The sequence below is a fragment of the Myotis davidii genome, unplaced genomic scaffold, assembly GCF_000327345.1.
Source record: "Myotis davidii unplaced genomic scaffold, ASM32734v1 scaffold78, whole genome shotgun sequence".
Classification (NCBI taxonomy): Eukaryota; Metazoa; Chordata; class Mammalia; order Chiroptera; family Vespertilionidae; genus Myotis; species Myotis davidii.
The window spans coordinates 5383488-5400486 of record NW_006290305.1 but is presented as its reverse complement, the minus strand read 5'-3'; the positions used below and the strand labels follow the sequence as shown (position 1 = coordinate 5400486).

The window sequence follows — 16999 nt, the reverse complement described above, 5'->3', positions numbered from 1 at the left end:
TTCTCTGCATGCACCTGCTTGGGTGCATCTGCCTCTTTGATGGTGGCATTTGCATTTCAGCTCACCTGGCCTGCAGTATCGCTACTTTTAGGAACGGAAAGACTCTGAATTGAATGTGATACAAACATATAATAATTAAGATATGCAATGTGGCTTTAATAGTATTCAGTTTCTCTTTTTATTCAAATCACTAGCACTATACGAGAAAATGCTTTGTGTCAACAAGTAAAAGAAAGTTAAAATTTTTTAAAAAGAGGAAATGTTTTAATAATAGTAGCTGGCCTTGAATTATAATTTTTATGCAATTGTGATGAATAAATTAGGGTAAACTTTAGTGCAATAAAATATGCAAAGAAAAATCTCTTTACTTGTTAAAAAGGGGAGAAGTCACTCTTAAAAATGTTCCATTAGGACTAATTTACTAGAAATGTGGCGCCCGTTGTGAAGATTAATAACAGGTGGCCTTTACGGAGTTTCTCAGCCTGAGTCTAATGTCCTAGTTGCTCTTTTATTATCCCAAACCTCCATAACTAAAGGATTTTTTTCTTCCTGCCTTTTGTTCACAATATGGAACCATAATTGAGTTCATATTTCTTGCCCAACCTTTCAGCTATAATTAATATTTTATTATATCAGATTTTAACACTAACTAGCAGAGCAGCAGGATATTGGCCTGCATGCTCAGGCATGCTTCACACACACACACACACACACACACACACACACACACACACATACACACACACACAGTAGTAACTTAAAGATGCTACGCAGGCTCCTTGTGATGAATTATGGCTGAGAGAACATAAAGTATATTTGCGATTCCCTGCAAATATTCCACAGCAATTTATAGCCAATCATATAAAAAAAATCAGGACAAGGAGAAATTAAAGTTGCTAACACAGAATATTCAGTCCCACAGATCTATTTATGCTGGGTGTGCTATGCAGTACCCATTGTCTGTGGAAAACGAGTTATCAGTCCTGGATTATGGTTCAGTGAACAGGACTATGTTAGGTCAGCTCCTCTCAGCTCCAGTGTTACATGAAGGACTCCAAGGAATCCTAGTCATGATAACAAACATAGCCTTTCTTCCTAATTATAAACTCGTGGCAAAACTTTTAAAAATTAGTTCAATTGTACCAGGTTTTTGTATTAAATAGGTTGTCATTTTAGTAAATGCTGACAGGTTTAGGAATAGAATAAGAAGAAAATAAATTCTGTGTTGTTACATGGCAACAAACCTTAATTAAACATTTATTTCTCATGCATTGCATATAGTCTATGCTTTCATTTGCCCTCATCCCCAAATATTCATCTTCGGGATGATATTAACACTAATTTCTGTTTTTTAGAATAGATGGATTTTATCAAAAATTGCCAATCAAGCTAAAGGTCACTATAGGTACCATAAAATGAACACTATTCTAAGTCCTTGAAATAGTCAGAAGTGCCCACTGTAAAGTTTTAGCAAAGCAACAATGAAATGGATTATTACATTCCTCTCTCACTCAGCCACCTGTTCTGTTATCCAGTGGGATAACCCTCCAATAGTTTATGCTGATAAGAAGTAGAATAAGTGGATAAGAAAGATAGATGTACAACTAAGGGTTTAATCTGGAAATGAATTAGGATAGAAATTTTTAAGTCAACTTCAAATCTGCAGCAGGCTCTCTCTCAGAGTTTTCAAAGTTTGAAAAGACCGAAAACATTTTATCACAGACCTCTAGTTCTATATAAATGGAGATTTCCTATCTCCATGTAGAAGCCTTAAAGTGTTGTTATAGAAAAGCATAGCATAAATTAAACTTTAAGTTAAATTTCATTCCCTAAGAAAGTTATAGTGATGTCACATTTGGCAGATTCATCTTTTCACTGTGGATTGTGCCTTCATATTGCAACTGCCGTAGGAAGATTTTATGTTACTTTAAATTCCAGAATAATGGTGGAACCAGGCTAGGAATTGTGCGACTTTAATAAACAACAGGAGAATGACTAACACATTAAAAGGATAATAGAATTCTAATTCAGCTCACTAAGCTAGAAACTTCTGCTTGGTTTTTATTCTTGAGGATTTGGGGGGGGGGGGTTAATCACTTTTTAAAGAAAAAAACATTAAAAAAATCAAACAGTGAGATTTTCAAATCTACTTTTGAGATTACAGTTGTGATTGCATAGCTTTTATAAAGTTCATTAGTGAAATGATGATAATTGTACAAATGAAAAACCTATCAGTCATAAAGTGCTGGCAAGGTACCATTGACCTAGGTGCCAATAATGTGTTAATCTCCATCAGAGAGACAGCAGTGTGTGGCAATTGGTCAGCAGATAAGATTCAGCTATTTTTCATTAGCACTTGAACTTTGATAAAGGGAAATAGAAAAGAGCTTCTTGACCTTTCAGGGCTTAAATTATTAAAGAGCAAATAGATTTGAGGTCGGGATGCTTGCAAATCGAATTTGTCTTGCGAGCAAGGATAAAAAGACATTTTGAGTTTGAAATTGCTCTAGTCAACTTAGTTCTTCCTTTAATATATCTGAAGATGAGTAGATGGTAGCCATTTAAAAAGTAATATATCTGCCCTGGCCGGTTTGGCTCAGTGGATAGAGCATCGGCCTGTGCACTGAGGGGTCCCAGGTTCGATTCCGGACAAGGGCATGTGCCTTTGGTTGCGGGCACGTCCCCAGTGGGGGGTGTGCAAGAGGCAGCTGATCGATGTTTCTCTCTCATTGATGTTTCTAACTCTCTATCCCTCTTCTTTCCTCTCTGTAGAAAATCAATAGAATATATATATTTTTTAAAAGTAATATATCTGGAATACAGTACATAGTTTAACATACCAGCTGGCTAAAATGGAGGCCCATTGCATGATCATTTAATTCTCGAATTTTCATCTAACCTTCATAAAATCATTGCTTAGAAAAGTTAATTTTATTCATCCATAGTCCGATGGTATTTAAATTACAAGACAAAATTTTCTTTTATTAGGAAATGTCAAATGTCATAGTGATCTAGTTAAAGTAGATCAGGGCCTGGCACAGAGTAGGTGCTCAAAAATATTTAGTCAATACAGTAGTAAACAGATACACAACACACATAGTAGCAAAGTTAGGGGGAAATGATGGAAAGTGAGAAATGGAGGTGAGTAAAGAGGGTAGAGAAAGCAGAGATGCAGCTTTTGATGTTCTCAAGGTTCGTAATTTCATTGTGGGCTATCCAAGATAAACTTACAATCATACCAGCATCCTCATATCACAAAACTTTTCTCCTGGTAATTTCCTCTTCTGTTAGCTCTTGGGTATTCAGGAAATGAATACAAAATAAATTTAGTATTGAATTGTAGTTAAGCAAAGCATATTTATGAATACCAGTGTATTTCTTCCTTACTACTACATATAATATAGAGAGAATAGAAATTACTTCGGGATTATATTATGCTTTCGAAAATATGTATTTCATGACCACTTCATTCTAAGTGTCATGAGATTCAGAAATGATTAAATCATAGACCTCCTCCTTCAGGAACTTATAAGACTTTTGAAAATATTGATTAAAAGTACACAAATAGCTCCAAGCCTTTATGGAAAACATGTTTCTGGGAGTTTGGCGCAGAGCACGAGTGCATCAAAATGGTGGAAGAGATTGTAAATCCCTGAGAGAGGTCATGAAAGGACCTCGGACTTTTTATGAGGTAAGGTCATCTGCTGAGAGCGACAAAAGATTTCCGTGTGTTGGGAAAAACAGCATTTAAATTACAAACTCAGGTCCAGGCCAGGGTGAAGGAATAGAGGAAAGATGTTTGTGGTAGGAGAATTCCAGACTCGGATCTGTGAAAGGTCCAGAGTGGCTCTGCTCATCTTTTATCTAGCAGTTAGAATCAGGAGGGCGCTCCCTGCAGGTTGAGAAGTGAGTGATCACTGTCCCATGTGCCATTGATGAGGTTTCTGGGAGGGAGCAGGAGTTGGAGAAGACACCAGTCTGTCACTGCAGATACAGGAGTCTCCATCCTGGAAATAGTTAATGACACGATTAGTACAGATGGGAGAAGAAATTGAGGTCAAAGGTATAATTACCATCTATGGCTCCGTTGATTTGATAAATCAGAGAGAATCTCTCTACACAATACTCAAATTGGTTATGAGGAAGTAGAAAATTCCTGTCTTAACCAGGAATTTTTAGCAGGTCATGCTGGTACTGTCTTGCTGATGGTCAAGAAATGACATCTACTTAATTAGCTTTGTGCTCCAAATGAATGAACACTTCAACTTTGAATTTTTTAAAAATATATTTTATTGATTTTTTACAGAGAGGACAGGATAGGGATGGAGAGTTAGAAACATCGATGAGAGAGAAACATCGATCAGCTGCCTCCTGCACACTCCCTACTGGGTATGTGCCCGCAACCAAGGTATATGCCCTTGACCAGAATCGAACCTGGGACCCTTGAGTCCACAGGCCGACGCTCTATCCACTGAGCCAAACCGGTTAGGGCTCACCTTTGAATTTTAGTTTTCTCATCTTAAAATGGGAAAGTAAAACCTGCATGTGGGACCCCTGGCTGGGGAGCTCAGTTGGCTAGAGCATCTCCCATTATGTCAAGGTTGCAGGTTCCATCCCCAGTCAGGGCATATACAAGAATCAACATTTGTATCAATAAGTGGAACAACAAATTTATGTTTCTCTCTCTTTCTCTCTCTCTCTCTCTCTCTCTCTCTCTCTCTCTCTTTATCTCTTCCTCTCTCCCCACTTCCTCTCTTTCTCTAAAATCAATAAATAATTTTATGAACTAAAATAAAAAGGTAGCCTAGTATTTCTTGTATAGAATTATTCCACAGGTATATTCATATTTCCACTTCCTGGAAGTTGTTAAAGTGGAATTTTGAAATTCATGTCATAAGAAAATAAATTGGAAAAACTGACTGGTAGAAGAAGCCAATACTGTCAATTATTTTATTTAATGTAGAATCCCTTTGCAAAGCAATTGATTCCTTTAATATATCCTTTTTGTGGTAATAATTTTTATATGCTGCTTAAAAATTATGAATAAAAAAATATAAAATGCGCCATAGAAATCCATCTAATTATCTCATTTCATAGGAAAAAATAAGACCCAAACAAATTAATTTAAAACTTCAGTTGTTGGCAGAATTAGGGTTAGAGCCTAGATTGATGTATATGCCATGGTCTCCCACCCCTATTAAGTGCATTTAAAGAGAAAAGTCACACTTTCTCACTGCCGTTTGTATTTGTTGGCATAACTTCTTTCTGGGCCAGCTATCACCTGTGATGAAGCTATGGTCTTTTGCTTTGGCCTTGATTCTTTACTCTTGCTATTCTGTGATCTGATATTCTTGTTAATATTTGTTGAATAATCAACTACACCAAAACTTCATAGCTATAAACAACCTTTCTATTTTTACATGATTTGGGGGCCAGGAAAAGCTTGACTGGGAAGTTCCTACTTGGTATCCCTAATGGCTAAGTGGTGTGGCCTTCCAAGATGGCACACATACATGGCTGTTGGTGATGCTGACTGTTGCCTGAGAGCTATTCCAGACTGCCACGCAGAGTACCTGCCTATGGCCTCCCTAGGGTGGGAGGTCCAGTGTCATTGGACCACCCACATGGTGCCTGGCTATTTTTCCCAGCTAGCTTCCCTGGGGAACCAGACTGAAGATTCCTGGCCTTCTCTGACCAAAGCCTTGAGATTTACACATTGTCCCTCTGTTATACTCTGTTGGCTGAATATAGTAATTAAGGTTGGCCAACCCAATTCTTGATGGGAGAAATTTTAAATAATTTGCAAATATAGATATGGATATAGATAGATATAGATATAGATATAGATATATTTTTAAATCCTCACCTGAGGGTATGTTTTATTGTTTTTAGAGAGAAAGGGAGGGAAGAAGGGAGGGAGGAATATTGATCAGTTGCCTCCCATTTTCTCCCTGATTGGTGATCAAACCTGCAAACTAGGTATGTGCTCTGATCAAGAATCAAACCCGCAACCTTTTTGGCATGGGACGACATACCAGCTAACTGAGCCACTGGCTAAGCTGCAGATATAAAGTAGCCATATCTGACTGTAGCTGTAAGAAGTCAGGGAGAAGGGGTAAGAAATCAAAGTCCCCTTTACCTCTATTGTGTTCCTTTTGTGTTGGATACATCATTCAGTTAGAATTCTACCAGATTTGTAGAGCATCTATACTAATAATAGAGGAATATGCAAATTGTCTGGGACTCTGTCACAGTAACGACCAAATAGCAGGCTGAATGGAGCAACAAGGCCAACAGGGGGGTTACTGAGGGACGACCAAACGACTGAACATCAGGCTGCGTCTGGTAATGAGGCCGGCGGTTTTAACCAGCTGGAATTATTTTTAAAGCACATCCAATTCGACCTTTTAAAATGACAGATTTGCTTTTGGGGCGATCAGGCAGGCAGGCAGGTGAGAAGTTAAGATCCAGCAGACCTGGATTGAAAGAGGGATGTCTAACTGCCAGTTTAGGCCTGATCCCTGGGATCTACATTCAGACATCCCCTGAGGGGTCCCAGATTGGAAAAGGTGTAGGCTGGGCTGAGGGGACCCCCCACACCATGCATGAATTTCGTGCACCGGGACTCTAGTGTCAATAACCAAAAGTCTCTGATGTTAGGAAGTGAGAGTTGTATTACTTTTTTTTTTTTTAAGTTTACATCACTGCTCAGAATTCACTGTATCATTACACTATAAATATGCTGGACTATCTGTGTTCTGAGCAATCATTTTGATGTTCTACATCTACAACAATTGATTTTTGTTTAGACAGAATTATAAACTGAAGGGCAGCTACATTGCATTACACTAATGCTCAGAAACAGGTAATTTCACTGAGTCCAAATTCAGAGTTCACAGGGACGAGAGCCCAAAGAGGGACCTCTCTAGGCCTTCCCCAGGCCTGTGGGCATGGTAGGCATTAATAAGTTCTCAATACTGAGCAACTCCAGCATTATAGCATTGTTCAATGGAGAAACAGTGCTTCCCTGGTATTGTCAGAAAAAGATACATCTTTTTTCCAGAAGGACTTGAATTAAGTTTGGATTGTTTTTTTGTTTGTTTGTTTGTTTTGTTTCGTTTTAATTTATTTTTATTTTTGAAAGTATTAACAGATGTTCCGCTTTTTTCCCCCATTAACCTCCTTCACTCCACTCCAGCCCCCTCTCCAGCCATACCTTCACCACATTATTATCTGCGTCCATGCATACAAGTTCCTTGGTTGATCTCTTGCCCCTTCCCCTCTTCCCTCTGAGATTCATCAGTCTATTGCATCCTTCCATGTCTCTGGATCTATTTTGTTTGTCAGTTTATTTTGTTCATTAGATTCCACATATAAGTGAGGTCATGTGGTATTTGTCTTTCTCTGACTGGCTTATTGGATTCAATTTTTGAAAGCTGTTATCAAGGTTTAGTTTTTCTCAGTATTAGAAACTTTTTTTCAACAAAACGCACAATTATTCATCATTCTAGTAAATGTATATATCTTATTAAGTTTGTCCTTTCCAGCTTTTTTCCATTCTCTTCAGGTTACTTCAAAATTCAGAGACACTGGAGGGGCAGGGAAGGGAAGGTGGGAAATCCACTCCTTCGTGAGGTATCTATCCTTGCAGGCATCTTCGAAGGATGATCATTCCCATCTTATTGTTCTATGTAATTCAAGTAGCCCTGTTCATCACTTACTCTTAGAAACTGCATATAACTCCAAGGCCTTGGCATTTGAAATTCCAGTCCTTTTATCTGATTTTCTTGTGCCATCTCTTTCTTCCGCCTGAATATGGGGAAGGGCAAAGGAATATAAGAAAATATTGAAGTCAAACCTTAGTTAACATGAGTCATTACACATTATACTTTGTGACTTGTTAAAACTTCACAAGAATTCATACAAGTGTCATTGATGAAAATAATACATTGCCTTTAAAAATAAACTTACAATTAATATAATTCTGTTTATTAGGTAAACTGTATTAATTTTCTACACCAGGCATGTCAAACTCATGGTCCGTGGGTCACATGCCTCATTTATTTGGCTAGTGTTAGCCTTTGAGTTTGAAATGCTTGGTCTACACATTCATCTTCGATCACATGTAAGAAAAGTAGTATTTTAGTTTCCAGCTCCCATAAACAGCAGAGATTGTTATATAAAGCTTCAGTAATTATATGAATTTTGTTTCCCTCAATAATTGTATTATTTGGGATGAGAGAGTTGTGTGAAAGATTAAGCACTTTCCCTTTCTCATTGAGCAAGTGTTGTGTGAGTGTCCATTATGTACTAAGCACTTATTATTGACTATATCCTATGTATTGTTTATTTTGGATATCCTGTGGGTCCGCACAATCAGAGGCAAAGGGCATAAGCTCAGTTATTATAAAATATCACTGATAATTCTCTCCTTTTTTAGTGTCTACCAAATAGTTGTTGAGGAAGAACGTCCTCGAAGAACTAAAAAGACAACAGAAATCTTAAAGTGCTACCCAGTGCCAATTCACTTCCAGAATGCCTCTATCCTGAACTCACAGTACTACTTCGCTGCAGAATTCCCAGCAAACAGCCTGCAAGCAGCTCAGCCTTTTACTATTGGTGATAACAAGACATACAATGGATACTGGAACACTCCTCTTCTCCCCCATAAAAGCTACAGAATTTATTTCCAAGCTGCTAGCAGAGCCAATGGGGTAAGTTATATAGATGGCTGTTCACTTAGGCTATTTAGGGTTATGAATGTGAACATAGATTAAGTAAGAAAGTAGTAAGAAATAGTTATGCTTTTGTGTGTTTTGACTGAAACAAATGTGGGTGTTTTTTTTCCACTTTTTAAAATTATTTTCACCTACAAAAATGTATGGGAAGAAATGAATATATTCATATTTGTTTTGGTGAAAAAGAATATATTGTCAACATGATGGTTTTTATTTTCAGATTTTACTTATTATGAAAAGTTGGCTAGTAATTCTGCTTAGCTTACTATTTTACAGGAAAATAGTATAGCTACAACATATACATTCAACTCATTTAAACTCTTGTGAGATTCACAGCATCTGTCTTTTCAGTGTATTCTGTCCTGTTTCTTCAAATCCACAAGAGTTTATGTTTCCTATAACTGTAACTAAATTAGGTACCTTTTTTTTCCAAAGAGAAAACAGCTTTTAAAAGATGAGATGTCAACAAAATAAAATCTATCGAGTTGTTTTGAAAAGTTTCCCTTTCCTGTTCAGACCAATGCAGAACTCTGATAAGATAGTACAGTCTCCTAGAAGGCAGGTTTCCCAGATGTGACGGGGGTTTGCCTCCTGCACAGCAAGGGTCTGGGTGTCCCCCCTGACTTGACCTTGCCTGTGAAGACAGAGGACATCTGGGACAGAGGTCACCAGCAGTGCTTGCACAGGGAGCAAGTGAGCGTCTGCAGTAGGAGGCCAGGGGCCACCAGGCAGACATTTTTGAGTTGGCTCCTTACTCCTTATCTGCTCCAGAAATGCCCACCCCATCTGGGCTGGAGCCAGAAGGTGTATCTGAGCTTGGTTCAAGGAGTGACCATCATGTGATTAACGCTACTCTATGACTAATGAGACCTTTCATTAACAGTTTTTACATAGAACTGCAGATACTTGCATTTGTTTTAAATAAAACATGAATAGTGATTTCCCCCCTCTTTATTTGACACAGGAAACCAAAATAGACTGTGTTCGAGTGGCCACAAAAGGTAGGTTGAAATTGTGGAATGCTCTCCTAATGTATTTCCTTTAAGATTTTAGAGGGTATTTCAAAACTTCTTGGAATATTAAATTCATTGAAATGTGTGCATGTGTGTGTGCATGTAGGTACGTATTAGCAACTAATGGCAGTTAATATTGACTGGTAGTCAACATTAACATTAAAATGCTTCTTAAAATAAGTGGTCCAAGCAGTTTTCAATGGTTATCTTTTAAAACTTAAAATAAAATTTTATCTGATCTCAGTATACTTCTTAAACCATAGTACCACATGTAGTACTACTATATCTAGTGACTCTTCATACACAAAGTAGTAAAATACTGCCTGTAATTCTTAAAGAATTATCTAGTTATAGTAGGTCTATTGAGTCTGCATGGGATTTTTTGTTTGTTTGTTTGTTTTCTGATGATGTGTGTCTCCTTGAACCCAGTAACCAAGTGATGTTATTGTGGAACTTCTGTTTCCCATGCCTGGTTCAAATCCTGGAAAATGTGATCAAGGATGAGCTGTAGAAATGCCTAGAGCCAACCACCAAGCTCACCACATGGCACCTGCTAAACAAGAAAGCCCAGTTGTGTGTGTGTCGGAGCTGTTATGTCCTTGTGTCCACCTTGCAGTGGGATTTTAACTGTCACATGTGGCAATGTATGACAACAAAATTTGTGAAATGTAAAATGCTGCATTAAAATGAGGCATTATAAATTAACACTTGGAGTTAAATACACCCCTTTAGACATTAGAGTAACCATGTAACAATGAGCTCGTTCTGTGTGTTTAATTTAGATATGACGGCAAGAAGGCGTCACTGGATCTGTGGCACTAGATTTACTCAGATCATAGGTAGTAGTCACTTGAGTTCTGTTGGATAAAAATATCTTGTTTTCATTGTTTAATTGTCAGGCAACATAGTTTAAGTATATTATGGATGTCCACCTGCATTTTCAAAATTCTCATTGAATTCTTATTTATGAAGAGACATGACTTTTTATTCAGCTTGCTTGACAAATATTTCATAGTTTCATATTATGCGCCAAGCATTGTGTGAGGTACTCACCCCATTTATATTTTCTTTGTCCTCATGGGTTCATAGTTTTATTTTTAAGAATCTATATTGATTTATAAATACTAAATTTTTAATATGTTGTATGTGATTAGTGCCTTTGTTTATAGGAATAAATTAGCAATTAGTGAAATTAAAGATATTGATGAGTCTTGTAAACTATAATATGCTACTAATGATTAATTATTACAGTATGATAGGGCCCATGAATGGGGTATTGATGATCTTAGACCTCCAGGTCATTGCCCATGCTCAAATTGCTTTATTGAATTCTACATCGTTGAGGTCTCAAAAAGTAAATCAATTTTCAGAGTGTCTAATTTATAATGCCTTATGTTTAAAGCTGAAAATCACTTTAATACATGTGTTCTCCTTTATGTCTTTAACATTACTGTGAAAAGGACACAGATATTGCTATTTTTTTAAGATAAGAAAATGTATATTTTGGGAGACTAGTTGACGTACCAAGGTCATTCAGCTAATAACCAGTGGTTATGAGCTTGATTCCAAGTGTTTGAACTCCTACCCCTGATGTTCCACTGTAGCTCATGGCTTTCACCCAGCAGATCCTCTCGCCAGTTATAGACTTGCATTGTATAAGTATCTGTCCTCCTCTTTATATTAAATTAAGTCACTGACCAATTAGTTTACTCTGAAAACAATGAAATATCTGGCATGTTAATCTACATATTTAAATAATAATATAAAGAGCACACTAGTAAATATAGAAATCTGAGGATTGCTATTTTCACAATTGATTGAATTAGACAGTGATTTTGGAGCATTTTCTTCCATCAGTTAGATTTAATCAATATTGTAATTTGCTTTTCAATTCACCAAAGGATGATTAGGCAGTCAGATGACCTGATTGACTCAATAGTCCCATCTCAGAATTTCTGAGCCACTTGCAAAAATTTACACAGCAACAAACTCTATTCAAATAATCTGTTTAGGTGTAGGAGGGAAACAAATTTTCATATTCATTACATAACATTGTCATTTCTAGTCATAAAATCATAATACAGGAGGAAACCTTGGGAGATATTCTCCTTCCAGGCAGAACAACACTATTTGGTACTATTTTATTTTATTAATTTCTACATGTACAGGTGCAGCAACCTCCCTTTCCAGCACAGTTTAATGTTTTACCACCTTCATAATCACATCATTTTTCCTTATTCACACTAAAAATTATTTTTGCAGTGTGGGAAGCATTTCCATCTTGACTACTTAGTCATAACAGAGAAATAGTCAGGTCTAATAACTTCATTGGCACCATATAATAAAGATGTTTGAAATTTAAAACAGTTCAAATACCTATTTTTTGCCACATATTGCTGACAGTGTGGTAGCTTAATTAAATTTTTAGATACTAAACCATTTTCCTAAGCAATGTTTTGAATTTATAGAATTCAATGTTCTCATGAAACAACTTTTGACAAGTATCTTTATATTAAATGTATGGAGGTGGGTATTTCTTCACAGGGAACTAATTTATAATTTCAAGTATGAGTATGTCTCTTAAAGATATATTTCATACTATTTATAAATTCAATGTTTTGCTTATTTTAATCATATACCAAGGGTGTATTTTGACACTAATCATCTCAAATATAAAGCCTCATGAAAAATAGGCAGAGGAAATAAAACCTAAGGTATGTTATTTTATATCTTCATGTATGGGAGATTGCCTATATTTTTATGTATCCTCCTTTAATTTATACATCTAGAATCCTCATAGACATATGTTACTGTATTTTGTTTATCTGCTATAGGCAAACTCATGACAGTATTCTGTCTCTTGAATTAAAAGATAAAGACACCAAACCACAGAATATGCATGATGCTTGGATGTTGTCTACCCAGTTATAGGATTATTTTTCATCTGAACAGTAAACAGTAGCTTTTCTCCTAATTTTTCTTTTTCTTTTCCTATTTCTCCTAATTTTTATTTTTATTTTTAAACACATTCACATTTTTATAGTTGGATTCTTTTCCAGACCATTTGGTCCAACTGTGTGTCTTAGCAATGAGTATACGTGTTTCCTTTCCCTCTTACATACCTCATGGCTGCCTTACGGTAACTGGTAGGTTTGAAATGGTATTAATGCTAGTTTCGTAAGACTTTGTTGGTGATGAATTCTAAATTGACAAAATACATTTAAAAACCAAAATCCATCTTGTTAGAAAATTAGATTTCTTATATTAAGTGGGGTATATTCACTCTAATTGATATAACAATCAGTTAAAATGTATACTTTTCATTAATCTTCAACACAATATTTTCCATAGCATGGTGCCAGCTGTGTTTCTCCTTGACAATATAGTCTTTGGGAGTTTTCTTTTTGTACATTTATTTTAAAAATTACCTGGGTGCTTAATATGTTAAGTGAAGTATAACCTGAGACTTCCAAGTACAGATACATAAATACGTCACTTTTTTAAATTTGGAGGATTTTTAGTTCATAAAGGTGTTGGGGATTTTTGTTTGTTTTTGTTATTAGTGTATGGGGAGTGGGGTTGTATATGTTATCTCTTCCATTGCTAAGATTTGGCTAACAGCATTGTAGCTAGAAATCAAAACAAAAACTGCATGAGAACATATGCTAAATTTTTTCCAAAAGAATTATAATAGTCAGACCATAAATCTTAAACAAAAAGAAAACACAAATCATGATTCTAATGTCATATTTTAAAGTGAATTTTCTGCAAAATTCCTTCACTCTTTTTAAGTTTAACATTTTATTTAATTTACATTTGTACTAGAATGTGCATATGCTTTGCTGGAAGACCTTCAGGAAACTTTGAAGGATTTCCATTGTCCTGATATAATTTCTAACTATATTCAGAAATTTGAATGTTTCTTATTTTAATCACCAGGCTCTTTGAGAAGTTTCTGTAGACTGTTTTTCTGTTCACAGTTTTGTTCAAAGAAATACCGTCCTTTCTAGGGCACAATGCTACAGAATGAAAGTACTCTGACAAGAGAACTGAAAAGAATGTCTGTAGAGATGTAAAGCTAATTAAGATTCTTCTTAATTACTCATATTCAATGCAGGAGAAAACAAATTACATAGTAAGATCACTTACATATGCTAATCTGCTATCATTGAGCTATGGATTTAGAAATAGAAACATAAATATGACATAGATTTGTCATTCAGCATCTTCTAGAGACAATATTTTCTTTTCTTGATTTGAAATAGTCTCCATAATGTACGTCATCAGTGCATTAGGACCCCTGGAAAGTTCCTAAGGAAAAACACCTGTTTAACTTTATTCTGTCTTATATTTTGCCCAAATTTATTTGACCCAGATTCATTTTTAAAGGAACATTAGAGTCATGTAAAACACAGGTGAACAAATACCGGTTCATCAAATTCCAGAAGATCCCACAAAATGCAACTGAAATGACACTTTGGAGGTCTGATACACTGAGTGTATTTTTACTCGTCCATTCTTACCTTGTATTTAAGGGAGACCCTAAATTAATCAGCACCAGAAGTATCTTCAACGCCTACGAATGGGAAATCTCCTGACTTTATTTTACCGAATTTAGTGATTGTCTTCTTGATATGTCCTTATTGATATTCTAAGAGGACAATAGATTTTTATGTAAAAGGCACATGGTCAGTATTTGAGGCTTGGTGAGCTAGATGGTCTCTTTCACAACTGCTCAGCTCTGCCATTGCTGTGCAAGAGCAGCTGTCTGCAGTGCGTAAACAAATAAACATGACTGTGTTCAATAAAACTTTATTTGCAAAAGCAGTCAGTGGCTAGCTGACCACTATTTTTAAATAATTTCTAACATAATCCAGTTTTCCCTAGTAACTAAAAATAATAATAACAATTGAACCCTTTACAACACAGGTTAGGAAGATCATATAAAAATTCTTAAGATATCTTTTCTGTAAGGTACTTTTTCCCTTGGGAGTTTTGAGCCTCAGATTACAGTTAGCTTTCCTTTCAGTGATGAAGACATGGCTGCCCAGCATAGCCACTTTCAAATAACGTTTTGTTCATATTGTTTACTTTTATCAGTATTGTAGAGTTGCTTTGTTTTTGTATAAGGCAATATAATTTTTCTCAAAAATAGGGTAGGTGCGAATTTCCTGTAAGTAATGAAATACCATACAGGAATGTTGGTTGAACAACAGTAGTCTATGACCAAGCAAATATTATATTTATAAATTTGAAATTGGTACCAACTTTGTAACAAGTCTGAAAAATAGCGTTTTACTATTCACAATTTATTCTTATCAGCTTGCAAAATTGCATACTATGTCATATCAAGAAAATTGTCTTTGTAATACCCTGGGAGTTCTCTATTCTTTGACCAAACTGTTAGTCTATTCATCTCACTTAGCAAGATTAGAAAGTTTTCATTAATAATGCGTGAGAGCTGATTATACTACTTTTAAACCCAGTTGTGGCAGTTGTCTAGTTATAAGGAGCAGCACTGTTTGAACGATGCAGAGGGATATTTCAAAATATTATGCAGCAGCAGTTTTGGGTTTAATTGTCTGCAGATGGTAGATGATCTATTTTCCTTACTCGCTGCCACATTTCTAATAGCACCCAGACTGTTCCATGTAAATTAGTAATCTTTCATGTAAAGCCTGTCCTTAATTTTTCAGTATTTTTTCTTTGCATCATTTTCCAGCTGTATCATGTTAGAACTGATGTTTTAATTTCTTATTTTTTTAATATCTGTGTGTCATAACTGTTAACCATTTAAACACAACTATTGAGCTCTACAGGCAAACCAGAAGTCTGCCTGGTCCACTTAAGGAATCTGAATGATTTCTCTGGTCACATGTTAACCATGACAACGATAGCAAAGGCAGTGGTTAGTTTTTATTTTTCTCACCGATGCTGTGAGATGCATTTTTTTTCATTCCCTTAATGTGAATAATGAGATTCCTAAGTAGAAATACTCTACTTGAAATTTAGTCATCACAGAGGTTTCTCTACTTTATTTATTTTTTTTTTAGTGAAAGAGGATAACGTTCTTCACAAAGGTGATTTTAGCAAGAAGAGAAAATATTGTGACTTAAGCAGCAGAATCTTAAATAATCTAAGAAATTCTAAAAGCCTAAAGTTTAGATCATCAGAATTAGCAATGAATCTTTATGCATCATACTCAATAGCAGTTGGAAATAATTATCCAGACTAGAGCCTTACTTGGGACCAATGTGTTTGTTTGCACTTATTTATTCAGTTGATTTATCCAAAATCTCAGCTAAAGTCTACAACTGTGTCATACTTAGAAATCTAACTGCCTGGCTAAAGCTTATTTAAGGGAAAATAATTCAGAAAATTCAACACCTTGCTGTGAGCTGTTTTTGTTTTGTTTGTTTTTTCTTTTCTTTCCTTCTCTTTTTGTTGTTGGAACAAAGTTGAGACAATGTGATGTACTGATCGAGATTCTCCTTGCTAGCCTAGCTTCAGTCTGGCTTTTTCTTCCCTCATGCATGCTGACCTGGGGATCTTCCTTTGCCATAGCTGCGATAATCGTGACTCAGCTTACAACACCTTACATTCGCATCGCCCCTGCCGCAGGCGAGGACCAGCTGACAGGTCAGATGTTCAAGTATAGATGAGTCATCTTGCCCATTTCCTGCTCATTTTTCTCAGCTTCGTCTCCCCTCTACATTTCCTCCTTTGCTTAAGGCTTGTTTACAATGTTTCAAACTCTTGGTACAAACCTGTGCCCGCATTAAATGAAGTGATGTGCTTGGCCTCTTCTCTGTGCACATTATATCCATGCATTAAGCACAACTCCACTGCATGTCTCCATTGTGTGTTTGTCTGTTGGTATGTTCCTCTCTAGCCTAATGTTATAGAGAAATGAAATTTGCTGGACTTGCAATAGCAATGACATCAAACAGGATTTCAAACAAAATCCATAAAAATGGATCCACAGTAATCCAAATTAAGCTAAAAAGGTGTTGTGGTTTGAGAATGAGAGAGGTTCATTTTTCACATTGTAGGGTCTAGTTTGTACACACAATTAGCAATACACGGGCTTGTCTGCCAGTGTTATGAATTGAAACCACTCAAAGTTGTTTGGGGCAATGCTGTGCAAATAGCTCATCGTGTACATACAACTGGAGCAGAGCTGGTTGCATTCCTTTTAGATCCTTGTTCCAAAGCTAAGTATTTGTATAAAGCAGTGGTGCATCTGCA

At 36.1% G+C, this 16999-nt stretch overlaps 1 protein-coding gene across 3 annotated transcripts in view; it reads left to right on the top strand.

The window, feature by feature from the left end:
* The window catches only part of PTPRM (protein tyrosine phosphatase, receptor type M), a 466311-nt gene that overhangs the window by 231429 nt on the left and 217883 nt on the right, over positions 1-16999 (top strand). For 2 of the 3 annotated variants that reach the window (XM_006763285.2, XM_015563601.1), the window contains exons 11-12: positions 8441-8714; positions 9703-9739. In XM_006763285.2, the coding sequence (XP_006763348.1) occupies positions 8441-8714; positions 9703-9739 (311 nt within the window). Of the gene's footprint in view, positions 1-8440; positions 8715-9702; positions 9740-16315; positions 16391-16999 lie in introns of all 3 variants that reach the window. The other variant, XM_006763284.2, reaches the window with a different exon arrangement.